Here is a 26,673-nt window from a genome sequence, read left to right as displayed (position 1 = left end):
TGGCTTACCAAATCCGCGTCGCGCCTGCAATTGCGTGCTCGACTTGACTCCTCCTCGTCCCGGAATTGCAAGCCTCAATGCGGTCTTTGCCCCAGATTTTGCTTCCTCGGTGGCAATCCCGTCCGATCGCAAAATTGCCGGACCCTTTTGTCCCCAGGCTGTCGGTTCCCCGGCCGGTTCTCGGTGCGGTATCCGCTCGGCCGCGGCATCAGTACCCGCCCCGATGATTTCACCACTTCCGCCCAACACCACGGCCATGGGTGCTGCACATGTGACTCGGATGACCCAAGTAACTCATCTATCCAGGGATTGAATTACTATCATCAATGAGTACACGGGACTTGAGGATGCCTTGAATCCCTTGTGGTAGGTTAAATGGCAGAAGGTGTAAGTGATTAGAACTTTCAGAGTGGACGACGGAGAGGGACGACGGAGAGGGACGACGGAGAGGGACGACGGAGAGGGATGACGGAGAGGGACGACGGAGAGGGACGACGAGAGAAGGCGACACATGAGGACAACAAGAGGGACGACGAAGATGGGCGACGACGTACTCCTTTGACTCATTCTATTAGGCTGTTGCTGCGCTCTATTCCTTTCTTGTACATTGGGTTGCCCCCGCGCTATTCAGTGCATTTTACAGTAATACATGCCCAAGGGCAACAATGATCGATGATAACGTTACAGCCCTCGCGGGCGGAAACCAAAACCAGGGACTTTCGTCCGCAGCGCCAGAGAGCTGAGAACCACGCTGATGCTGCTCAATGCCATCGCCAGACTGGCCCACACGGGGTCCAGTCGGATATGCTGTCCTCCGGATGTTGTGATGGGGTATAAACAACCGGCGGCAATAGGGATAGCGAGAAGATTGTAAATGAGGGCCCATCCAAAGTTCACCTTAATACGCCCAAACACCTTGCGACTCAGGTCCAAGAGGGTCACTATCGCTCGTAAATCACTCGTCACGAGGACGAAGTCGGCGCTCGAAATAGCCACGTCGCTGCCACTGCCAATGGCAATGCCCACGTCGGCCTTGGTCAACGCCGGCGAGTCGTTGATGCCATCTCCGACCATGGCAACCATGGCGCGCTTCGTTGAATGCTCTCTCGACCTGCCGACCCGCGCTTTGAGTACGTTCTGCAGGTACGTGATCTTGTCTGCCTTCTCCCAAGGAAGGACCTCGGCCAGGACGTTGTCAGGGTTGATTCCAACGCGCGATGCTACCGCCTTGGCAGTGACGAAATTGTCACCCGAGAGCATCCAAACACGCGTTCCACGATCCTTGAGTGCGCGAATGATGGGGAGCGCCTCGGGACGAATAGGGTCTGAGATGGACAAAGCCAAAACCAGCGTCCAAGGCGCATCCGAGTCGGCCTTTGACTTGATGGCTGCCAAAGCAACGGACTTGGCCTCGGTCTTCCAAATCTGGAGCTGGGTAGTCACCTGCTCTACGAGCTCGACATTGAAGTCGCGCATGAGAGCCTCATTTCCGACAATCATTTCGAAAGATTCGCTCTGCTTATCACCTCGGTTTGTCGCTCTGATGCCTTTGCCGGGCAATTCTTGAACGTTTTCCACCTCTGCCCAGACTTCGGTCTGAGCCGTGCAGTAAGAAACGATCGCCTTGGCAACAGGGTGGCTGCTGTTTTCTTCGATTGCCCGTAGTGTGGCCAATACTAAGCTGCTTTCAATGTTGGTTTCCGCCAAGTCGAGGAACAGTTTCGTGTCGGTGACCTTGGGCTCGCCGCCAACAGTCAGGGTCCCGGTCTTGTCGAAGACGACGACGTCGACATTGCTCGCTTTTTCGAACGCCTCGCCACCTCCCTTTGCAAGAATACCGTGCTTCGCAGCGAGGCCGCCGCCCACGAAGATGGCTGTCGGGGCTGCCAAAGCAAGGCCACAGGGGCAGGCCACAACGAAGACGGAGATTGCAAATTGCAACGCGAAAGCAACCCAGCCACTCCCAGAATCGAGGTAACGGTCGGGAATGACACCGGCATAGCCAAGTATCATCCAGGTAAGCCAAGTCAGGACTGCAATCAGGGTAATGATCGGGACAAAGTACGCCGTCAGCATGTCGGCAATGCGCTCCATCGGCGCCCTCTTTGTTTGACCTTCGCGAACGATGGAAACGATTCGATCGAGCATGGATGCGCCCGCAGCACCAGTAATGCGCACTTGAATGGCCGAGTCCTTGTTGACAGTTCCAGCGTGAGCCTCATCGCCGGGGACCTTCTTAATAAGACGAGACTCGCCAGTCAGGCTAGACTCATCGAAACTGCTCTCGCCTTGCAAAACAATACCGTCAGCGGCAGGCGAGGCACCGTGAGGCACGCGGATAATGTCGCCATACTCGAGCATGTCGACACCAACAGTCGCATCTGTTGTTTTCCCGATGGAAGCTCTCGTGACCAGAATCGCTGTCGTAGGCCTGAGTTTGCCCAGAAGCTCGACCGCATCGCCAGTCTTTGACTTGCTGTACGACTCGATCAGGCGACCAAGAAGCAAGAACATGGTCAAAAAGACCACGGAATCAAAGTAGAACTGAGTGTCGTCAATCTCCGCCGGCTTGTTGATTGCAGCAGATATCATCTGACAGATGGACGAGACATAGGCAATGGTGGTTCCGAGGGACATCAGCATGTTCATGCTGCCAAACTTGTAGAAGCGCCGAAGGATAGGGGTCTTGCTGCCCGGGCGCCACAAATTGCTAATCTCCTTGATAGCTCTGGTATGGAACACGTCGGCCGCAAAGAAGTAGACCGGCGTCGAGAGAATGAACAAGGCGATTTGTGCTCGATTGATGCCTGAAACCCAGGGCTTCATCAACCAGTGCTTGCCGTCATCCGTGTCAGGAATAAGACTCATGTATACGATGCCGATGACGAAAGTAGGGATAGCGACGACAAGGGTCAGATAGATTCTCCTCAGAAGCTGCTGTTGGTGCTTCTGCGTAATCAGTTTAGAGCGCTCTTCGAGACTGGGAGGATGGTAAATCGAAGCTCGAAAGGCAGGATCCGCAGCGTCGATAGCAGAAAGAATCTCGCGCACAGTAAAAGACGGTGCGTCGGGCGTGTACTTGACGCTGATGACGGGCTTCTCGGGCGTGGGCTCTGAAATGACCTTGACGCGCTTGAATGATCTCAGAGAGTGTGAAACCCGGGATGGGCAGTGTTGGCAGTAGAGGCCGTGGATTGAGATTTGAACCGTCCGCTCTTGAGCGCCCTTGTTTTCGGACTTGACACTCTTTACGCTGTCCAGCGTGGCATCGTAACCCATGTCCTCAATGGCAGTAACGATTTCGTCTTGCTTACCCTCTACAGTGAAGTCGACGGTGGCGCTGTTCGTGACTAGGTTCACCGAAACTTTGGAAACCCAGTCGTTCTTGCTGAGCTGCTCGGTGATAGTGTTGGCGCATGAAGCACACGTCATTCCCCCAACGGCCACGGCGGCCCTCCACAGATTGGAACCCGACTCCTCTTGCCTGACTTCTGCGACACTGTCGAGGTTGGCGTCGTATCCCATGTCTTCGATGGTCTCTGCAATCTTCTCAGCATCCGCCTTATCGGAAATGTCGACGGTTGCGCTGTTGGTGACCAAGTTGACGACGGCGGTGTCGATCCAGTCCTTCTTGTTGAGCTCCTCGGTGATGGCATTGCTACATGAGGCACAGGTCATCCCCCCAATGGATAGGGTTGCTCTCCACTTGACGGGCGTCTCTGTTCCTGATCCTCGGCGTGTGTCGCTGCCGCTGCCGCTGCCGCTGGCACTGGCGTCGTCTGACGCGTAGTCGTGCATGAGTGAGCGACAGGAGCCGTGAGGGGTAGACTCCCCAGAGTCGCGACACTGTTTGCAATTCAAAAGATGAGCCTCTCGCTGAGCCGGCGATTCAGCATCGGGCCACGCGGACGGCTCATTCAGTACGTCCAAGTCACTGGTGGTGGTAGCCGTCGTCGTCACACCACTGATCTCAAAGCCAGCTTCTTGCAGCGCCTTCGCCATACATCGGATAGTGACCTCGGGGGTCTCAGTGTGCCTGTGCTCAACGGTGACGACTGAGGTCACCACGTTGGGTGACACCCAAATCACGTCGCGACTGCACGACTCTTTGAGAGCCTGTTGGATCGAATACACACATGACGGGCAGTGAAGGTTGGCGAGCAAAAACGAAGTGGTGATGCGTGGATTCATCGTTGCTTCTGTCGCCGTTGTTGGCGTCCGTCGTCGGCCTCTTCCTCTGTCTTCTTCTCTAGCAGCCTCGCCCCTGGTTGCTGTAATCCTGCTTGGTCGTTAGTTTGAATTTTTCTTTCGTTTTTGTATCCACGGTGGCCAAGGCGCGTACACAATGTCGACGATTCAGAATCTTTGGGTTTTTTTTCTTCTTCTTTTTTTCTTCTTTTTTTCTCTCTTCTCCGGTCACAGGCCCACCCGGCCTTAAGACGGCGGTGAACTTTAAACTTGTGCCAAATACTTGGGCGCCGGAGACGGACGACGACACTGGACGATAATACCGGAGAAACCAGCGATGAAGGGAGGCGTAATGAGCTGCGGTGGCCTACTAGTCGATGCTGTGTGTGGATGTAGTTGTAATAGATCGACGGCGCAGAGCGTAAAGTTCCAGGTTGTCAGTGGCCGAAAGGGTGTGGTCAAAGCCCGGAATCCCTTGCTTGCCAGCCGAGAAGTTGCGACGGAACAGAAAAGGCAGGACACCCATGGTTTTATTATCTCAGGTAAAGTAAGGCGCCTTATGTACGGCAATGCCATCTGTCATTTCCCCTTTCCTAGCCCATTTGACTTTTCATTCCGCGGCAATTGTGCTGCTTTGCAATGTTGGCTGACCAGATTGCCCCTTGCCTTTTTTGGGTGCGCGTTTTGTGCCTTGCAGATTTTTGGCATTCGGCGACCGAAGTTGCCTCCTTCCGCACAGTCCAGGCACTGTATTGATGTCTGCCATGGCACAGTGTTTGCACTGCTTTTTCCGCAGAAAAAGCGCAGATTGTGACGTAATCTGCTCACTATGGGTCCGTCCAGGTTTCATTTTGGTGCCTCAAGCGACGCGCTGATACGCCAAAGCAACGCGCTTGGGTCTGGAATCGACATGAACCTTCCGATTACAATTCACGGGCACCCGCTGTCAGAACCACCACATTGGAGAGATCTGGAGTCATCTCGACTCATTGCCCACCCTCTTCGCACATCAATGGCCTGCCATTGGAGGTTGCACACCCACCGATGGCGTCTGGGGCGTCTGCCGCGTCTCCCCGCACTGCGCTAGCCGTTAGCTGCAGGATGACCCACGCCTCTCCTGTATTGCTAAGCGCAGTCTCGATTCCTATTGCTCCATTTGCAGACCCTTGGTTATCAGATCTTGTTGCCTCCTCCTCCTCGTCGACCCTTGTCGCCGTTCCTGTCGATCATTGAGAACCCAAATCCAATCCGATCAGAAGCGTCTCTACTGATGAGAGCTGCAGAACGTTGGACTTGCCGGTCTTTCGCTGCTTACCGAATGGAAAGGCCGATGCCAGTACTCGCATGGGGAATTCTTCCATCTCACTCGGTGCTACGGAGATGATGATGCGCCAGAGGAAGAAGCAAATATGTTCGGCATGCCGAAAATACTCGAACATGGAAGGACGTCGACTTCGTTTACGAACACTTGATTGAACGCCTCTGGAGATGCCGCACTTGACTTTCCAGTATGCTCTATCAGCAGCCTACCAGCCGACAACCTTCATGACAGCACAAGTGCCACGCGAGCTTCTCGAACGACGGCACGATACAACGAAGTTTCTGGAACGGAAACTTCGGATATGCTGCTTTGTCAACGAGTGGGAGCGGCACAGCCTGTGCTGAGATCGGATCACTACCGCTTGGGCAATGTCAACGGTGTCAATTATAAAGACACCCGCCCAAAGTCGACTCAGCCCGCGCACGCGAACGCAGCGACTCCCTCCCGCTTTCCTGTTTCGATGTCTGTTTCCTCTTTTCAGACGAATTCCACGTTGTTTGAAGCTTCGTCAGCTTCACGACGGACAGTCGGGTCAAGCTGGTTTCCCTAGCGTGTGCATCCGAAGTCGTGGCTGAGTCCTCATCGCCTGGCGACTAATACGGCGACATGACAGTGCCCGCTTGAGCCATCTTCCACATTGTTGTCGACTCCTTCCGAGGATGATCTAGTCATAGGCATCGCAGGAGGACTCGGCATCCTCTCGTTATCGGTGCTTACACCATGGCCAGCCAGCCGGCCCTTTCCAGGCTGAGAGGCTCATAGCCTTCCGGACCTCGCCAAGCCCGCCGGGCCGTATGATGCCAATGGTCAGAAAGCGAGTCTGCCAACGCCAAGAAATCGATGCGCAAGGTGGCCTGCGGGCTCGGGTTGAGGCTGAGTCGGCGCAGCAGGCCTTCGACGTTCGCATGGGTGCCAATGCTCCCCAGAAAATCAATCAGGCGTAACTCGCAACGCTTCAGACAGCACCCAGGGGCGACGAACTATTGGCCCAAGCCACACCAGTCAACCCAACCTACAGCAGACCACATCTTTGACACTTTCTCGATTTCGCACAGCCGGAGCACTCGGGTTCGCGTTGCGGGCCTGCCTGGCTGACTGCCGGGCGAACAGACAGGGATGAAATCACTTGACCTTGGCTCTAAGCACTCTACCACGGCCTGTGTCCGCGGATTCGGGGCGGGCTGACCTAATGCCTAAACCTGATGGTCTGATAGCTTACGGCAGCAGTGCAGCACCCCGCGACGTCGAATGCCACTGAGAGGCACGCGTTCCGTCGCCAGACCTGACACTGAGACTGTCGTGTGCATCGGCATCTCACTGTTGTTACTGACAAATGGAACGCGACCGCAGCATCCGACCGCCACACCGCGACCTGACCCCGACCTTGTGACTCAACCTCCCAGCCCCCGTGCCGGCCGCGAGACCCACCCGGAACCCGACCGCCGGCCCAAGGCGCGCGCCCTGCCATTCACGAACACGTAGCCCACGACCACGACCACGACCGCAACGTAAACACGCCATCGCACTTGCATGAATAACAACAGCCCGATAATCGCGGAGAGGAGTTCCCAGCATGCACATCACGATCCGGCGTGGGGTCGGAGCCTAATTCCTGCTTCCTGCTGCCCGCCCCCAGCCACATCCTTCACGAACCACACGCCCGGCAGCAGCGCGCACACACACCCTCCCAACTGACCGACATTTCCAAAACGCAGTCTCCAGCGCCCGCGATAGCAACCTGAATGTATCCTAACCACAAGGATGCACCTTTGTGTGAATGCCACGGCGGGATCTCGTTTTTTCCCATCTGACGGTGTAGCCAATCCCCCTTCTCAAACCCCGCCTCTGCTCGTTGGATCATGTCCCAGTACGCACGCTACGTGTACCGTTGCTGACAAGCTGATCCCCGCCATCAGCCATCTAACTTTTTGGCACGCCCAACACATCTAGACGTCACCTTTTTGGACCCCTAAAACCAGTCGGGCGTTCTGCATGCTGCATTCCGCAACTCTCTGCAATGCCCAAAACGCCATGCATCTCGATGTTACGAAACTCTGTTTCTCTCTCCTGGTCTCTTAACGGTAAACGATGGAACGGCGGGTTACATATGCAGACACACCATCTAGAGGAAACACGAAGACGAGCGAAAACAACCCGAGATTTCCCCCTCCGTTGGGATTTCGACGTCGACGTCACGATCCGCCCTTCCGGTCGATCACGACAATCTCGCCCCCATGAAATCTCCGGGGAAGCCCAAACAACCTCCTTCTTTCGGAGTTCACGAAGCGATTACTTTTGTAGAACATGTCCGATCCTCCGCAGCACACCACACAAACATGAAAACTCCATGCAGACGAAGAACCATCGGGGAGAAGCCCCCGGTTTTCGGGGAGCTGTACCTTTACCTTGACAGAGAACCTAGGGAGCTAGGAGACGCCGCCAGCTTAGCTGCATCCAAACGTTAATGTGTCACTGTAAAATCCAAGCGTCTGGGCACACACAAGCCTCCCCTTTCCGCCTTTTGCAAACCCAACTTGCCGTTTTTTTCTGCTGCGGCTTCCAGATGGCTGGGTCTTCCTCAACGGACGGATGCAAGCCCAATCTTGCAAGGTGAGATAGAGAATGTCTCTGATCCGGCCGTGACGGGGAGCGCCCAAGGTGCGGGAGAGAGAGAGACAACTCTAGCCGGTTTATGCGCCGCCTCCCAAGTCATTGCCCATCACCACCACCACCACTCGCCCAGCGGGAAGTAACAAGATGGCATCAAACTTTTGTGAAAATCCATCCCCCTCCCGCCTTGATTCATTCTGCGTGTGCTGTGTGCACCCTGGTCGAGCTATGATGTTATAAGGTTGCAAGAACCCGGCGAACCCGACTCATGTCCTGTCCCCGAGCAAGATGCGAATCATGACCTGGGGGCGATAAACTCTGGGTGTAGTCATGGGCTTGTTGCGATAACGAGAACCAACCAAGTGGTTTTAACCCCTCCAATACCGCCATCGCATATCGTCATCAAAAAGCTGCATTGCAAAATTTTCTGCACATGGGATAAATACATGGATGGCAGATGGCGAAAGAATACAAATGAACAAAATAAGATCACGAGGGTTTTTTTTGATTCTTTTCCGAGCTTGACCCAGAATGACCGACCCCCTCACCGCCGACCCCGGCTGCAGATGACTGGATGTTCCCGCTGCCCGGGCACACTGCAAAGGCCGCAGTCGTCCCCAATTGTCTCGCATGTGAAGCTGAATGCGAACCGCGCTGCGCGCTCCGCTACAGTGTCCTCTCCACCCCGCAGAAGATTTTCATTAGGGACAAAAAAAAAAAAGGACACTTACCCCGACCGCCTGCATCCAACGTCACGAGGTGCACTAGAGCCAACCGTTCTAGACCCCGATGCAAGCGGGGTGTTCGACACGGGACGGGAGGAGCCAGGTGCCGTTCACGAAGACATCGAGTCACAGTGTATGTGCGCGAGCGGAAGGAGACAAGTAAAAGTTGTTTGGAAACGGGCACCAGTGTGGTTGGTGCCCGCGCTTTGAATTTCCGGCACACCTTCTGAGAAGAGTGTGCTGATGCTCATTTGGAGCTCTGACTGATATGATACTGCTGAACCGGTTCTAACAGTTCTTCCCAAGATCCCAACAGGGGCCAAGCCTCTACCATGCGAGGATGCCAAAAAGCCCAACCGACAAGAAAGGAACAAGTGATAATCATGTTCATGAAATCCGCCCCAAACACCACTCCATATATGCAAATGCCCCGAGGATTGCCGTGTCCTCATAATCCGTGTTCCATGTACCAGTCGTCCCATTACCAACGCCCTCGGGTAAGATAAACAAGTCTGTCCTTCCGTGCTCTCTCTATAAAGCAATCCAACACCATGCTTTTTTTGGGGTGACTCCAAACATAGGAAAATGTGAGAGGTGAAAAAGTTGTTGAGGCTGTGACAAAAGGAAAAGAATCTGTGCGATGCAGCAGACTACCGCACTGTCACCGCACCACCGAAGACGCGGCCCCACATGCCACGTCCCATGCGTGCCCTCTTCGCCTTGGTGCCGTCTTGCATGTCGCGCAGCTCCTCGGTGCTGATCTCGTACGGGAGGAGAGGCTTGCGCTTCGGCAGTGTTGATGCGGGCTGCTCGATGTGCACTTCCACGGGAGACTCGTACAAGCTGCCGTTGGGCACGTACATGTAGGGCTCCTCGGCGGGGTTGTCGAGCGGGGTGGTGGCGCGGGACTGAGACCGGCTAGATGCGACAGAAGGAGCGTAAGAGCTGATGGAACTGCCATAGCTGCTGCTGTAGCAAAGGCCGGGTGGTGTGATGGAGGCGCCGCTGTATGAGCGAGCGTGGTCGGGAGTCTCCTGTCGCGAGCGAGAGCTGGCGCGCGAGGATGGCGGGCTGGGGTAGGACTGCATGGCGATCATCTCCTCCTGCCTCTTGCGCATCTCCTCCTCCTGCTTGCGGCGGCGAGCAATGCGACGAGCGTGCTTAGCCTCGATCTCGGCGCGGATGGGCGCCAGGAAGGGGTCGAGCTCGCGGTAGAGGTCCTCCTCGGTGATCCTCAGGTCCCAGTCCAGAAGGAACAGAAGCTGCTTCTCCATCAGGTTAACCTCTGTCCTGCTGAAGCCAAAGTTGGACAGGTCGTTGTTGACGTGGCTGTAGGTGGCCCAGTGCTTGTTCTTGGGTGAGCTGTCGTTGAGGTACTTGGCAGTGAGGATGAGAGCGGCAAGGAAGATGCGGTGGGTGGTGCATCGCAGACCGCGGGCCATGGGTTGCAGGCGGGACTTGAGTCTGGTGAGGTAGACCAGGGTGGACATGAGCGTCGGGACCTGGACGTTGGAAGAGACAACAAGCTGGGTGATGAAGGCCTCGAGGGTGGGGAGGTCGGCGTCTTCGGTGCGAACAGCGCGGGGCTCGGGTGTCCTTGGCGGTGTCGGGGGAAGCTGTTGTTGACGGTAGGCCTCGGCGGAAGCGGGAGGCATGAGGGCGCTGTCGCAGGAGATGACATTGAAGGCGGCGCCGGCCAGGTAGGAAATCATCGACTTGCTGACTGGTTGGTAGACGAAGTGGTCGAGGGCGGCGGCGTTGAGCTCAGCCTGGGTGAGGTGTGACCTTGACTCCATTGTGACTGTGTGTGTATGTGTGTGTGTATGGGATATGAGGGGTGGTCGAGGTGGTTGGTGATGATGATGGAGTCGTGTGTGGTGTATTGATAGTCGCAGGGGTCCTTTTGTGAAGGAAGCGTCCCTTTTGTGCTGTCGATGTTGTCGTGAAGAGTGCCGAAATAAGGAAAGGCAGGAGAAGTGAGGAAGGGCAGGCTGGGCTGATATATTAGACGAAAAGGAGGGTACGGGTGTGGTGTGCGGCGAAGTTCATGTGCCTCGTCGCAAGTGACGGGGCCAGGCTCTGGGGATGGTCCTGGGAACTGAGGGATGCGGGCAGCTCGTCGTCACCCACTGACGTGCGGTCCACGAGGCTGAGTGGGCGGGTTGTCAGGGGGGTACTAGTCAGTGCTAGCGGTAGTAGGGGGTTAGTTTTTTAGGGGGTCTCAGCAGGACGCCGACGGAAGTGCCTGCTGGGGCTTGGATGCTTGGGGTGGGCTGGAATGCTGTAGATCCCAGGGGTGCAGGGGTGTGGGAGGCGTGCAAGGGTGTGGGAGGCGTGCAAGGGGGGAGGGCGTGCTTGGGTACGGTCGGCAGGGGGTGGTTGGTTTTTAGTCGGAGTGAAAGAGTTGGCCGCTGGGGGGCGTGGTGATAACACTCCGAGAAAAGCGAAGTCGCAGGGGGCGGACTGGCCGGCCGGGGTCTGGATTTCGCGGGATGCAGCGTCGGTGCGGGTGCAGCAACTGGACTTGCTGGAGTTGCAGATGTAGTACTGTATTTAACCTCGACAGGTGGAGTGTGGCGCAACACTCTCAACACTCCGAGTCCAGGTAAATCTCCAGATTAACTCGATATTATGGCTGTGACGAACTGGTCACGAACTCTGCTCGAATGCAACTCTTGGCGGAAAGTCGGACGTTGAGCGCTTTCTGCGTTGCGGAACACGATAATGTTTCGGCAGTGAGGCAGTCGAGAGTAAGAGACCTAGAAGAGGCGGGCTGTTGTGCTGGTGTATTGTTGGCGGTGTAATGAATGCTGCTGCTGATGCGCGGGTCGTTCGGCGACGACGGCGAACAAGTGGCGATTTCTTTCTGAGAATAGAAAAATCGCGAAAGTAGCGAGGATAGCGGACGCCAACGACGATGGCAGCGTGGAGGTACTGGAAGCAGACGGACGGCCTGGTGGACGAGGGTCGGGTGCGATTGTTGCGACTGACGACAATGGCAGCCAAGGGCGAGAGAGAAAGTCCCGAAGTTCTGGAAAATGCCCGGTGCTCTATGACGAATGGAGGATAGGCGCTCGAATTTTCTGAACGTCTGCAAACGGATGAAGTATCCGAGTCACGCCCGTCGAGTGCTTGGAGAGGTTTGCAGGTGAGGAGTTGAAGGCGTCAAGTAAAACAACGGGGCGAGTCAGGGGGACGGCGGTTTGGGTTTGGGTTTTGGAGAAAGAGCCACGGCCGCGATGTGATGAAATTATGGACGTCTAGGACAGATTGAGCCGTCCAGGTGTGATTTTGAGTTGGGTTGGATTGATTGATTGACGCTTGGATCGCGCAGCCGCGAGGGAATAGCGGATGGCAGACGGGTGTCAAGGTGTGTGAGTTTGACGGCGGCAGAGCGGTAGAGCGGAACCGGTGCGATGCGAAGATCCCAGCGACTCGCGAGTGACAGTGCAGTACGGCGAAAATCACAGATGGTCAATTAGAGGGAGCAGTCCAAAACTTCCGAGCCGGCGGAGAGGAGGGCGTTGGAGGAGTGTCGATTGTTGATTAATTGTTCTCGGGGCCGCGGGGCGGACGTCGTGTAAGCCAGCAGCAGATTGAAGATGCTGTGCCGACTGTAGTGGTATCCGCAAGGTGGTAAGGTAAGGCAGGCTTTGTTCGGCCGGGATCCGAAGACCGGAAACGTGAAGCAGGTTGGGGAAATGATTGTCTGTCTCGATTCGGACGTCGCGAGCGAGCGTGAATAGTTTGTCCGGCCGCGCTGTGTCGCCGGTAGATGGGGTTTGAATGAAGGACTGGAGATATTGTTGGATTTTCCGTAGCTTGGCGGGGTGAACCTTGGCCGAGTCTTTCTCGATGCGACGGGGATAAAGTCAACAGCTGGGGAGAATGACGCAGGTCGTGATGCGGTATCGCTAAGGCTCAGCAACGTCCAGGTTGGCCGCAATGTGAACCGTGAGGGCAGGGCGTTGGTTATGCGCTTTTCCGAAGTGAAGCCACCTTTTCCTGGCTGACTGCGGAACTGTTGCTGTTGCACCTGGTGGTGGGTTGTTGGTAGCGGAGGTGCACCGCGGTCGGCACCTGGAAGAGTGGTGAGGTGGGGGTGTATGGGGTACGGTGACTTCAGACCAAAAATGCCCGGCGGCCAGGGTATCCGGTACTTGGCACACGGTCACTGAGAGTCTGGGCAGTTGGGCGCTGAGGCGGTGCAGGCTGCTTTCTGCGAATGGGGTGCCGAAAGCAGGGGTCCTCCAGGTTGGAAGCGACTCTGACTGGTTGTCAACGGAACACGCTTTCTGTTCGTCGACGGTCGAGGCTCTCGGGCAGAATCGAAGGCGGAACGGAACACGAGGTAGGGTGTCAATCGAGATGCGGGTTGCAAGATGGATGCAGATGAGCACCAAAAGAAAGCCTAAGCGATGCCGGTGGTGGTGGTGATCAAGGTTGATAGATCAGACGGGTGTCTGCCTTTTAATCCAGAAATCTCGCGAGGGCGGAGTGAATGCGACGCAAATCTGACCAAACGTCGATTTTCTCCAGGGCGGTGACGATGATGATGCGGATCCAATAGATGCAAGAACTTGTTCCAGTTCTCGGGTCAAGAAGAAGCCTTGGCGGACTCGGGTCGAGGTCGAGGTCAAAGGTTGACGGAGCTCACTCAAGGTGCAGCTGCAATGGTGCAAGTGGGTGTGGGGCGGGATATCGCAGTTGGTGTCCAGCAGCAGCAACGAAAGGGTGTCAACGTCCAATAGTGCAGACGTGAATTATCCAGGGGAAAAGATTGAACAATAGAGCCGAGTCTAGAAAAAACAAGGGTTGAATAGATTCGATTTCGTATTAGCAGACCGGCTGTGGTTGTTATTGTTGTTGTTGTTGTCGATGTTGATGTCTCGGCGTCAATGTCGTCTCCCTGCTCACGATAGGCGAAGGAAAGTCGGGTGTCGTATTCAATACAACAACCCTCGAATGCCGGTGATGATGCAAATGATTTGAGATGGAGGAGAGAATCAAGGTCCTGGCAAGAGACAGGATTCAGAGTTCCCAGGGCTCGAGAGGGAGGAGGACACAGGGATGAAATATACGACAAGAGGCGCCGAGGGTAAGGGATGGATTGGACGGCTCCTGTGGGTGAGATCGATATATTTACTTTTGCAAGCCCAAGCAAGACCCGGCCCAGGACCACGGCCAGGCCAAGGCCGAATCAAGAACACGGTCATTTCACGACCATGGCCATCATCTGCAGCTGCAGCTAAATCAGCTACAGAGACAGGTTTCCGTGCGGACAGGACGGAGACAAGCGCGGCTCCAAGCTGCATCTGCGTCTGTAATTACCTTACAGAGCACCCTACGTCAACCCAAACCTCACTCAGTGTCTCACGACGGCCGTTGACTGGCCATCGCCGCTCCGTTGGGCTCCGTCATCCCCGTAGCCTCTCGTGCCGCTGCGCGCCAAAGCCGGCTGATGGACGCTCAGCCAGTGGTTGCAGAAACACAGAGACACGATCCCACAAGCAAGGGTCCATGTCTGCCAAAACAAGCCCGCTGGAGCTTTTCGTCCACAGCATCCAAGCGAAGCGAGCGACAATCCTCACTGAGCGACACGACCACGACTTGCAGCAGAGAGAAGAAAAGCGCATTCACGCGGGCAGGCCCCACCCCCAGCCATTCCTTCCTCTGCTGTCTGCTGAAAGTGTCGCTGCCATCGTTGCTTCTTGCACTCTGACTGGCCAACGCCGCTACACACACTTTACCATGCAGTAGGTCCGCAGCCGGTACGTACCGCTTCGGCCGAGCACCTTATTCGCTCTCCCTTGCCCCTCTCTCGCCTCTCGTGTTTCTCGGTGGAAACGGCGCGGTGCAACAACGTCCAATGGCAGCCGCTGAACACCACCAAGGAAGGCGACGATGGAGTCAACAACCGCCAGCTCAGCACCAAAAAAGCATCAAGCAGCCCCGGCTTACGCAATGCAGACATGGATCGATGGAGAGCTACACTACTCCCATGCTACGCACGTCAGCTTGCCTTGCCGTCCTGTCTTGTCGCTGTCAGGGGCCCTCGGACACGACTATTGCGCGCGGCTCATTGGTGGCCGCGTCCTACGTCGAACAGACAGATGAAACAAGCGATGGCCTTCTTTCTCGAGCCCTCGCTGCCAATCGATTCGCGGCCAAGCAGGAGGGAACCCTTCCACCCACGATCCCGCCAAACTCACTCCAAGTCAACACAACACACCCGCGTCGTTGGCGACTGGAAATTGCGACGGTCCAATGGGCGTTTCCCGCTGCTATTCTTGTTTTCGCCTCCTTTGATGAACATGGATGAAACAGCAACAAGGCCTGCCTTTGCCTTGTCGCAGGGCAGGGAAGCGACGGTACCAGCCCGCCCGGGTCTGGCACCACGCCGCGTGGTTACCTGTCACGCCTGTCCAACTGCTGGAGGAGCCGGTGAAACTACCACCACAACGACACGACGGGACCACCACCAAGAAGGACAACTGCCCGGCCCGCGTCGCGACCATCCTGACCTGACCTGACGCCGATACGCCGCCGTCTTTCTTCCGCCGTCTGCACCCCTCCGTGAGTCATCTTATTTCGAGCCCGTCTAGGTCTCTATCGTGCTACTGCTGCTGCTGCTGCTGCGCGTTGCTGGCGCTGGTGCTGGTGCTGGTGCAGACTCAGGGTCTGGGTCTGGCTATCGCTTCGGCCGCTGGCTGCTACCGCTGGCTGCTGGGCTGCTTCCCAGGCCTGGCTGTGCTGCCATCGTGTGTTTCTCGAGACGCCTCTGCTATCCGTCCGCCTGCTACCCACCTGCAATCTATCGTCGCCGCCCACTGCGGTTAACAGCCACATCGGCCTCTGGCCAGTCTCGTTGTGCCCTCACAGCTGATCAACAAACAAACGCCATGCTTGCGCTTCGTTGCTTCTTTTGCATGCCTGGCCCGCGGTCCGGATGGACGTGGTGGACCCGACAAAGCCAGATGCCCTGCAGCCAGCGCCTGCACTGCAGATTCCCTCAGGTTTACCAGCCGCAAAAGCGCTCGGAGTTGAGAAAAAGTTTCGGTCCGTAAACTCTGGAGTGGCAACGCCCGCCCTGCAGCGGAATGAACAAAATGAACACCTCCAAAAAGGCGTGACCACGCCCGCTGGGCTTCCTACGCTACGCTAAACTACAATCGTGCAACACGGCCAATCAAGACAAGGCATTTGTCCCCCCCGAGTCCTCGCAAATCATGTTGTCCATCCTGTTCTGCATAGCAGTTCAACAGCAGCAAGGAGGAATCCCGCCGGAATGGGTCAAGCGTTTGGTGGTGTTCATGAAACGAAACATCCAACGCCCTCGCCATCTTCTGAGACAGATCCTGAAGTTCCTAATCCTCCCACCAGTTTAACCGTCGGCCAACGACACCAGGCGTACGCAGCCCACCAACATGCTCAGCAGAGGCAGGCTGTTAGCTTCAACACCTCGTGAATTCAGCCCAGCCCAGCCAGCTCTCATCCGACGAACCTCTCGTCTTGGCTACAGAGTATACAGCTTGCTCCTTTGTCGGGCTTTCGGTGCCCATCGGCAGGAACTCTCCCAGTCCCTTTGGCGCACCCTGGCTTGTCTGAAAGGGGCGAAGGAGCCGTTTATCGTGTGGCTTCGCAGCTCGACTCGCTCTACTGCTGCATAGTACAGAGGATCCTAAACAGACTTCCCCAGTCGCTGCGATTCCTCCACATGGCTGGCTGACCATCCAATTCTCACCGTCAGCCAGCTCTTGGACTTCTGTCGCCTGAGCCAACCGGCGAATACTCCCATCCAATCATGGCCCCTCTTGCGCACGCAGCCAACGTCGAGAGATTAGCCCTTATGCCTTTTGCCAGAACGGGTTACAGATACACTACATCAAGCCGTCGTTGACAAGATACGGGCCCTGTCAATGCCCACCGCCAGGCTCAACCTTACCAATCAGACAGAAAGTCAAAGTTTCGAGTTCGCATGATTGATCGCTCCCTTCCCGCAATTGACAAGATCAGTCTCATGGCATCCCCGGGACAGGGAAGGAGCTCGTCGCTTTCTCGTCTCTCTCAATCACTGCGCGAACACCCCTCCCAATCCTCCGTCGGCGATATCGATAACCTTCAAGCACAAACTGTTACTGCCCTCCCCTGAGGTAGATCATTCCCCACGTTACGGTTTCATGTGCCTGCCTCTTCATTCCCAATCGAATGCATCCCTTCTCCCCTCCGGCTCGACGTGTTCAGAAGCCTCAATAGTCACTCTATCCAGCCCCCTATTCTCCCCTTTTTTTTCTCTAGTCTTCGGCTCGATGGACCGACGCCCAAGCGCAGGGCAAGGATTGAGAATGCGGAGGCGTAGGGAAGCTAACGCAAGCACTGTCAAACAGCCCCCAGTTTACAGCGGCCCTCTATCGTTGAAGTGAACAAACTGCGGCATCCGTGCAGAGTCCCGTCGTCTGAATCTTTGCCCCTCTTGACAGCCAAATGAGCAGCGAGAGAGGGACCGGATGGCAGCTGACAAAAGGGCAGAGACACCGTCAACTGCCACATGCACGAGCCCTATGGCGCGCGGCGTCGATAGCTTCGCGCTATCACTCTTCACAAATGAGCTCCTGCGACGGTGGCTTCGCCATGACCCGCGGACTCCCGACCAGATTGCCAAAAGTGTCAGGTCTGCTAGCCCTGCTCAGATAGCATGGCCAAATTGCCCCCCCTCTCGATGCCCGCATCACCATCAGGACCCCCGGATGCTCACCTCCTCTCGAGATGCCTACTCTTGCCTATTGCGGCCGCCTCTGTGCGACTGCTTGGTTTTGAGGTGTGCCTTCATCTAGCGACTTATCTCGGCAGGAAGGTGCTAAGATCCGCCACCATGCATCAGGGCGTTGCGTGCTTGCATACTATGCGGTGCTATTACGCCAGGGAGTTATGCAGCAACACGAGTTCCCCGGCCGAGCTCGAGTTTCCCCCTGGATGGCGCAACGGATCTTGATGCTGTGTTTGGCAGCCTCAGCGGAGACACGGGCCAGAGAGGACTGTGGCTTGATCCATGGGACGGGGTGTGCTGCAGTTTAACTGGGTATCGTACTTGCACACGCATTGTCGATGGTCGGTGGTGGGCTCCATCCTCAGGGACCCCGTCAATGGAGGCGAAAGCGTGTGAGGGCGACTCGACATCAAAGCCTTCATGCGAAAATATGCCGTTGCAGGCTTGCAGCACTACGAAACAGGCATCGCAAGCTGTCGGCCCATCATGCCAGACTCATGCTCATTCCTTGCGACGTCCCCCATTCTCGCAGCCCACGTTGCATCCACGGCCAGCGCAGACGCTCCCTCCGGATCTCTCGTTCAATCGTTCAAGCATCCGTCCGTCCGTCCGTCCGCCTAGACCGTCTCGGCTCCCGTCCGCATTCCTCACCGCCTCCCTCCTCCCTCCCCTCGACGACTCCCGCGGCTCCATCGCCCTCTCTTCAAACTCCGTCTCCACAAAACGCCGGGCGACCTTGCCGCTTCGGTGCTGGTGCGTCGGAGACCACTCCGGGCTGATGCCGTGCAGATGGCTTGATTGGCCGGAGAGGCCTTGAAACCAAACACCCTCTTCGCAGGGCCAACTCGCCAATCGCGCCTCCCAGCGCAGGCCACACGAGGTGGCTATGCCCCTATGGCCCGAGACAGTTTGTGGCTGGTACCGGTCGTGGCTGCTCAACAGACGACCCAGAGACTCGGGAACTCCTTTGACGCATCTGAAAGAGAGAAAACTTTGCTCGATTGCAACCCCCCGGCCCCGTGGTGCTTCGAGGCTCAGCTCAGCCCGGCGTATAGGAGGTTGCCAGAGTCAGACATATAACGTACATATGGGAAGAACAGCTGGCTGCTTGATGCAGCAAACACGGCCGTCCCCGCCACGGAGCCGTTCGTGATGCGAATTTGGGATTTCATGCGTGCCCGTCAAAGGTAGAAAGCGACGAACCGGTTTAGGTGTGTCTCCCCCCTTGGCCGTTCGGATCGTGCCAGCTGATTGATTGAGAGTGAGCATGCCCATGCCTGCTCGTACCTCCGTACCCCGCATGGACAGCGTCCCTCCATTTCGAGCCACACTTCCCGGTCGTCTGAAAGACACACGCCCCCCTCGTCCCCTGCGCAGTCGGCCTTTTCGCCCTCTCCCATTCGCCTGGCAGGGATCCTAAGGTGTGGCGCGTGCGCTCCCCCCAATCTGTCATCCCATCGCTGATCGCCGGCCTCGGCTCAGGTAGTCAGTTGATCGACAATTCCCCGATCACGCTCACCAGGGGTCGTGCTGCCCTGCATCGTGGCCCTTGTTCCGCCCTCGCCTTGCTGGCTGCCCTGGGCCCATGTTGCCGTCGACCTCGGCCCCGGGGCTGCGCCGCTTGGTGATTGGGTGCTGGCTGCGTTTGCGTTTACGCAACAGATGGCCACCAGCCACACTTCGGGCCCTGATTGCCTCAGCCCCTCCGCCTCCCGCCATTGCTACGCCGCCGTGCCGTCAATTACTAAGTGTCCGTAGTGAGCACGCAGTATCCCACTCAGTCCCGCCCGAACCGCCACTTCCCGGATCCGAACCTGGTCATGGTTACCAAGTCACGTCGTGTCCGAAGGGCAAACGTCCGTTTCGACCCCACGAAGCGTCGCAATACGAGCAGCCGCAGCCGCAATGCACCAAGCAATGCTATCAACACCGCCAAGGCGGTGCGGCCAAGCCAACGTCACGATCCAAGCCAGAATTTGCGTCCCAGAAACCTGGTGCACTGCACAGCGCTCAGCAGCCAGACAAGAATGAGAAGCCTGCCAAGCCACTCTTTCGTACGAAGGCAACCCCTCTACCGTCAACACTCGATACTCGACATCGCAGAATGGTCCTAAAAGGGCCAGTGGCTGTCCGCTGCGGCGTGCCGCTTGCCGGGTCGTGGCGTCGCCCGGCTGCCTCCGTTTCTTTGATGTCTCGGGCGCCGGCGTGGGATGCGGATAAACTTCGTTTGCTCGTCATGCAGCAGCCTGCACGCAAAAGACCAACTTGATTCCAGCAAGGCATCTTCCGTCGGCACGTCGCCGAGACGCTCTTCCTCTCTGGGAAGGTGAATCAAGCTCAACGCCGCCTCTCCCAAGGAACGCCGCATAGACAAACAAAAAAGCATATACTCAATCTTGAGAACTGAGACCTGCCTTACCCTTTCACGCCTCATCCATCGATCTTCAGGGCACCTTCGCCAGCTCTCTTCCACTAACCATGCTACACAGACACCCTTTCCCCCTCGCTGCGTCTGTCCATCTTCCCCCGCCCGGTGGGAAAAGCCAAGCAAGCTCCCGCGTACCCGGCCTTGAAAGGAGCGAACCTGAGGAACAGCGACGTCAAGGAGGCTAGGATTGGGAAGCCCAGCGCCAGCATCAGCAACCCGCAGGCAGCTCATTCCTCTCCTTGCCTAGCCCAAATCCTTATTTCTCAAACGCCTGCAAAAGGACCGGGAAGGCTGAATGAGGTGAGGTCTACACCCCGCCTCGACACAAGACGAACATCATCCGTCTTGACGGAGTAGACAAGCGACGAACCATCCCGCATCGCGTCCGGCCCGCTCAATGGCCCCCAACCGCTGCGTTTCAGGAAGCGCGTCCTCTCGTCTAAGCCTCAGAGCTGTTCACCCTCTGCAGGGCCTGTACGACCAGGGCAGCATGCCATGAACCTTATGCAGCTATCGTCCGAACAGGCCTTTCGTCCAATGTCAGCGGGAGCCCGCGATTCCCCCACAAGCGCCCGGCCAGCGAAGGCTGTTGGTCCCGTTGCCTCAAAAATAAACGCCGCACGGGCTTGCACCGATGGAAATAGCCACGGCAATCTGCGCAACCGCCGCAGCTAGCTATGCATAATGCAGTTCTCACGGGATGCCATTGGCCCCGCAGCCGCAGTCACCCAAACCAACCCCAGACACGTCCTGCATGATGAGCGCGCTAGCAAACATGCTCAATCTTTTGGGACGACTCTGTTCGAACGAAAACAGCTCCAGACAACACACCTTAATTTCGACCCAATCTGCAGTCGTACGCTTTGGGGATCAAGGTTGCCATCTTCGCGCGCACCTCGCACTTTTCGCACTTCTCGCTTTGCTGCTTGCTACCTCCTCGTCATCAATTACGATCCCGACAGTCTGGATAATGGCGTTCAGAGTCAACCAGCTAGGAGCGAGACATTTTGCCATCGCCTTCCGTTAAGAATTGAAGCCTTCACCAAACGCATCACCCTCGGGCTCCACTGCCCTGTGCCTCTCCGCAGCCAGGACAAAAGAACCTTTCCTCCAATCCCTCCATCACACGCATCCACGACCGAGTTCCCATCCGCATCCGGCGAGACATTTTCCGCCAGCGCACATGGCAGCCTCCTGCCTCCTGCCTCACCAACACCCAAGACATCCCAACGGGCACAGCCTCCACAAGATCCCACGATCCTCCCCGTCTGCGGGCTGCCAACGCGAGCGATGTCTGCTTTCTGGCTGCCTTTTTCATGGCGCACACCTCCAGCTCAACCTGCTTTCTCGCAAGCTCCAGGTCCCCGAGACGGCCCCTAGCCAGCCCAGTGCCTTGTTTTTTTACACAATCGTATTCGCTTTCTCATCGCGCTCTCGCAGTCACACACCCTCCCTGTGGAAAATCCGGATAGCCTCAAGCCAACTCACGCCTCGACCCAGCTTGCGCTCATGTTCCTAGGTCCCCGGCCATCAGCCTCCCGTTTGCGGCCTCGCCGGTGACGTCCAGAAACCTTCTTCGTCGCCTTCTAGCGCGTTCTGCCGCCCACACTAGCACGCCCGCCCAGCCCATCGGTCCTCCGCCGTCGTGCCTTCCCGCTGAGGAGTGTATTCAGGGCACAATTTGCTGCCCCAAAACGGCCCATGCCGCGCCCGCGGAGATGTTCACGCTCAAACTCTGTCAAAACGATCTGCAGCAACACCCCGAGAGTCCGTAGCGTGTTATCTACGTACGCCTTGGGTTATGTTACTTCCCTCAGATGGATTTTCTCCCCCTAGATGCCCTCGTGCATTCTACGCCTTTACGCACTTCTTTTTCCCTTCTCACGTCTAGTTTTGTCTGCCCGGGCATCCAGGGCGCAGGGCAGAACGCCCGCAGGTCTTCTTGCTGTAAGTTTCAGGAAAAAGAGGCATTTGTGTGAAGGTGGCAAGAGTTACTGTCTCCAATGTCTCTCATCTTATCCTCGAACGGCATAGCATCCACCCCCGTAACCTTGCGAAGCCCTGGATGCCCTCTCGGGGGTGTAGGGGAACGCACAGCTGAACCGGTGCTGCTGCTGAACAGATCCGGTTTTCTGGGATGTGCCTTCAATGTCTCTCCCCGTTTGAACCCAACTCTCGGAATCGTACGTTTGCAACACTCGTTGGAACCATGTCTTACCATTCTTACGTGCGATTCCGTTCCCTTGGGATTCTGGGGTTGACACAGTTGGCAGTTGAAGCCTGGCGAAAAACAGCCTGCTTGTGATAATCTGGGCCTGAGGTGGGATTGCTAAGGCTCGTGAAACTCTAGGTCGTGACGAAGACGACGCGCCCGTTCGAGAAGTCCAACCAGAGAGCCGTGACGAAAGTCTGACGAGAGGCTTCCTGATCTTAGCTTCGACATCACAAGCCTGGGACAGAACAGGCCCCGTCGATTTTCGGAACCTGCCTTGATGCCCGCTATTACGTGACACTTCTCACGCCCGTCAAAGACGACACTGACGGTGCTTGCTGGACCCCCCTTCCCCTTCCTCTCTGGGCGCTAGGCAGTTTGTCCAGAGTCGTTGGTTCCCACGGTTCTCTCCACGCGCCTCGCCGCACGTTATTCGTCCTCCTTCCACGTAAGTCAGGGTCGTGCAAAAGTCCCTCCTCCCTGGCCTATTTTGATGTTGGTGCCTTGCCCTGTTGGAGTATGTGCGTGTGTATGTGGTTTGTTTGCTTACCTACTCCAACCAACCAACCAGCCAACCATTCTCCATGCACAACATTCCTCACACAAGTCTGTCCGCAAACAGCCCTACCGTGGCAACTAATGCAACCCGGCGGATGTCAATTTGGTTCCAGCGATTGTGCTTTCTGCTTGTCAGTGCGTGCCGTCCAAGTAGGTAGTAACGCAAAAACCCATGCGGCGACGGCCCGAGAGAAACTACAATCATCTCCGTCTAAGGTAAAGAAGAACAAACGCCCTTTTGGGGGATGCCTTACTGTCTGGTGGCCCCATTGGGCCGGACCATCCCCCGACACGGAGTGTGTCTACCTTCTTTCCTACGGGATGCCGTTCGTCCCGTCGATCCTAACCCTCCCACGAGGCCGAATCGCCCGAACTGGCCGGTCCTTCTTCTCCTCGACCGGGGTTAGGACATAACCACACACAAAATGTAGACCAGTCGACTGCCGAGTGAGAGCCAGAGTATAGGCTTGATGCCAAGAATAGCAACGCAGCCTGGCCGACCTGCTTACACCGCACCAACGCAGGAACAACAATGAGGCAGACAAAAAAGTGACATACTGGCCCCACGCAAACCTCAAAGAACCGCAAAGTACCCCATGTTTCGGTTTATTTGGAAAACACAACCAACAACCCACACACACAGGAACCATCTCCCTTCTTCTTTTTCCTTCTGGACGTCCCGTCTAACCGGTGGGATGGGGACCTTTTGAAATCCTGACGACGATGTGGGGGAGGAAATCTTTGTGAGCGAGTGAGTAGATGACGATGGCAACTAAACCGTTTCATGGGCGTTCTCGCGGATGCGATATCATCCGTCGCTGGCCCCCCGTCTATCCCTCCTCGCACCTTCGGCTATCCGACGTCCATACCATTGAAATTGGCCATCAGCTTTGGGGGCCGTGGGGCGGCATGATATTCAATTTGAGATTTCACGTGAGGGTATCCGTATGCAGTCGCCATTCTCCGAGTCACACCCTCCCTCCATTCCAATGGCCGCCCCCAAACCACCCAACCAACATGACAAAAAGGTAAGAGGAGAAACGCATGCAAGAAGACGAAGCATGCAGCATCGAAAAGACGTTTCGGCAGTGCTAGCCAACTGGGCATCACGGCTCCGGGGGACGGGCGACTCGCCAACCGCGCCAGTGCCGTGAACAGGGCGGCGCGTCAGGCCACATGAGCAAGCGACGATGAGGCCATGAGCCGATCAGATAAGCCTTCTTCTCAACCGTTCTAGGCATACATGCAATTTTTCCCACACATAGCGAGAACCTGGAGTACATTTCTTCATCTGCTGACAGTTCAAGCCGCGCACTTCAAAGTAAAACAGAGTCATGTAAATCAAATCTGATGCTCGGTACCTGGCGTGATTCCCCCGGAAATGGAAACCGTTTCGCCGGACCGGGCACGGCAGTTGCTCCAGCCGAACAACCATCCTCCTCCTCCACCACCTCCTGATCTTCACCATCCACATGTCGGGGGAGCTGTGATAGATCTTCATCGCCAAAGGGCGGTGTGATTCTCTTGGCCCTTGGGCTACTACGAACTCTCTTCCCCCACGTTGTGCCAAACGTAACAAGGTCGGTCCTCTTCGGCAAAAAACCCACCAAAAAGAAGGGACGTTCCTCCAACCGGACTAGGTGGCGTTGCAGATGAATCGGCAAAACGGCTGCAAGGCGACGCAAGGTTGAGCCCAGAAGCCTCACGTTGCGCATCTTGTGGACGAGGCGCAGGGCCTGGAAGCATCTGGTGTCATGAAGCATCTCCGATGCTGGAGACGATCTTTGCCTTGTGATATGGATGGGTTGTACTGATACAGTCAATCATTTCATCCTCTTCACACAACACATAAAAGTGAGAATGAGATATTAGACAAGAACGCCTTCAATGCGGAAAAACGGCAGAATGCCAAACGTGTCTTTTTTGTTCCATTAACCTGTCCTACCGAAACCGACCGTATGCATCATCTTTACTCCGTGCATTAAGATTTACGACAAAAGAAATTAGAGTGAGAAAGAAAGTGGGTGAATCTCTTTTTCGCGTGGAACGGGGGACATGACTTGGGTGAGGAGGTATCAGGCTGCCTCGCTGTTAGGAGGGATGGCTGGGGAGGACAAGAGCGACGCTCGTGCTACAAATGTGCTGGGGTGACAAGGTTACTCATCCATCTTTCATGACACGGTACGAAAGAGCCTTGTGAGTGAACTGTTCTGTGTTCTAATGCAACGAGGCATCAGCCAATCTCGGTAGGGGGTGTGCGCGTTAGTATTGTCGTTGTTGCTCGTTGCAGCCACTGCCACAAACGCTTCCCGTCGCGCTCTCACCAGCATGGTCGAAACGAACGGTTGCCCCGGCCTTCCCTTCCTCGACACCTGATGATAGGTCTGTTTTGCTGGCGCTGGTGACCGCCCGAGTGACCCAAAAACAAAACATCCCCCAACTCTCAAGTATCCAGAAAAGCAAGTAAGGTACTTTTTGTTTGGATAAGAGTCTGCTGTGCTTATGTGTGTCTCCCAGGCCGGCCCCCACAGAAGGTTGAGAGGGGCAACACATGAATAAACAATGTATGCAGAGAGCCGTGGTCAATCCCATCAGAAGAAGGCCATGTGCCGATCCTGAATGGGGGCCCGGCGCTGCTGCTGGATAATGGGGTACTCCTAGTGACCATAGTATCCGTTCGTGCGGCCGGTCCGCGAGTGCTGCTCGGGATAGGTCTCGAAGTACGGGTGGTTGCATGCGGCCTTTGCCGAGATGCGGCTGGCCGGGTCGTACACCAGCATCATCTCGAGGAGCTCGAGACCCTCGGCGTCGAGGTTCGAGCACAGAGGCTGGGACTCATCTCGGATCCACTTGGGGAAGGAGCTCTTGAAGTCAGGGTACGACGTGACACCGGGCCAGACATCCTCGGTAGGGGTTCCGAGCGTGCTGCGACGAGGAAGACATGTTAGCGAATGTACGAGACAAAAATTCGAGGCTTCTTCTTTCAAAGAGGATAAACTTACCGGAAGATCTTGAAGATCTCGTCAATCTCAGAGTCACCGGGGAAGAGAGGCTTGCGAGTGCACATCTCGGCAAAGATGCAGCCGACGGACCACATGTCGACGCCCGTCGAGTACTGGCGGCCGCCGAGCAAGATCTCCGGGGCGCGGTACCACAGCGTGACAACCTCGTGGGTGTAGGTGCGCAGGGGGACACCGAAGGCGCGCGCGAGACCGAAATCCGCCAGCTTCAGGTCGCCGTCTTTGCTGATCAACAGGTTCTGGGGCTTGAGGTCGCGGTGGAGGATGCGTCGAGAGTGGCAGTAGCGGACGCCGTCGCAGAGCTGCCACATGAACTTCTGAATCACGTTCTGGTTGAGACCCAGACGGGCAAGGGACTCGGAGCTGCCCTCGGGAAGGGCCTTGCCGCGACCACCATCGCTGACGGGCAGGGACTCCATGTACTTCTTCAGGTCAAGGTCGAGGAACTCGAAGACGAGGTAGAGCTTGTGGCCGTCGGCATGGACGATGTTGAAGAGCTGGACGATGTTGGGGTCGCGCATCTCCTTGAGGAGGGAGATCTCGCGGATGGCGGTGGAGGGGACACCCTCGTCCTCGGCTTCCAGGCGAATCTTCTTCAGGGCCACAATGCGCCCGCCATTGAGCAGGTCCCGGGCCTTGTAGACGACACCGTAGGTACCTAAAGAGAAAGAGGAGAGTCAGCTTGGGACTGCGGGATGCAATGGACGATGCTTGCGTCATTGTGCGCAGGGGCAGCGGTCCCGGGGCGAGGGTTGGATTCGCAGCCTACCTTCACCGATCTTCTCGAGCTTCTGGTAGTTCTCCATGGTGGCGGTGCAGCGGGTGTATCGAAGCAGTGATCAAA

General features: G+C 56.5%; 3 protein-coding genes across 3 annotated transcripts; all 3 read right to left on the bottom strand.

Moving 5' to 3' along the window:
- Positions 1-681: 681 nt before the first annotated feature.
- COL26b_000846 (uncharacterized protein) lies at positions 682-3,798 on the bottom strand (the record flags this gene model as incomplete). The annotated part of the gene is given in 2 exon segments (XM_053173810.1): positions 682-1,425; positions 1,444-3,798. The coding sequence occupies 2 exon segments, from the start codon at positions 3,796-3,798 to the stop codon at positions 682-684; spliced, it is 3,099 nt and encodes a 1,032-aa protein (XP_053042367.1).
- A 5,696-nt stretch (positions 3,799-9,494) lies between these two features.
- On the bottom strand, positions 9,495-10,640 carry COL26b_000845 (uncharacterized protein; the record flags this gene model as incomplete). The annotated part of the gene is given in 2 exon segments (XM_053173809.1): positions 9,495-9,687; positions 9,706-10,640. 2 exon segments carry the CDS (start codon positions 10,638-10,640, stop codon positions 9,495-9,497), a joined length of 1,128 nt encoding a protein of 375 aa, XP_053042366.1.
- A 14,826-nt stretch (positions 10,641-25,466) lies between these two features.
- On the bottom strand, positions 25,467-26,635 carry CDC2 (Cell division control protein 2; the record flags this gene model as incomplete). Its single annotated transcript, XM_053173808.1, has 3 exons — positions 25,467-25,734; positions 25,812-26,487; positions 26,599-26,635. 3 exons carry the CDS (start codon positions 26,633-26,635, stop codon positions 25,467-25,469), a joined length of 981 nt encoding a protein of 326 aa, XP_053042365.1.
- Positions 26,636-26,673: the final 38 nt, after the last annotated feature.

Source organism: Colletotrichum chrysophilum (genome assembly GCF_026319265.1).
Source record: "Colletotrichum chrysophilum strain AFK26 chromosome Unknown scaffold_3, whole genome shotgun sequence".
NCBI lineage: Eukaryota > Fungi > Ascomycota > Sordariomycetes > Glomerellales > Glomerellaceae > Colletotrichum > Colletotrichum chrysophilum.
This window is presented reverse-complemented; position numbering and strand designations above follow the sequence as displayed.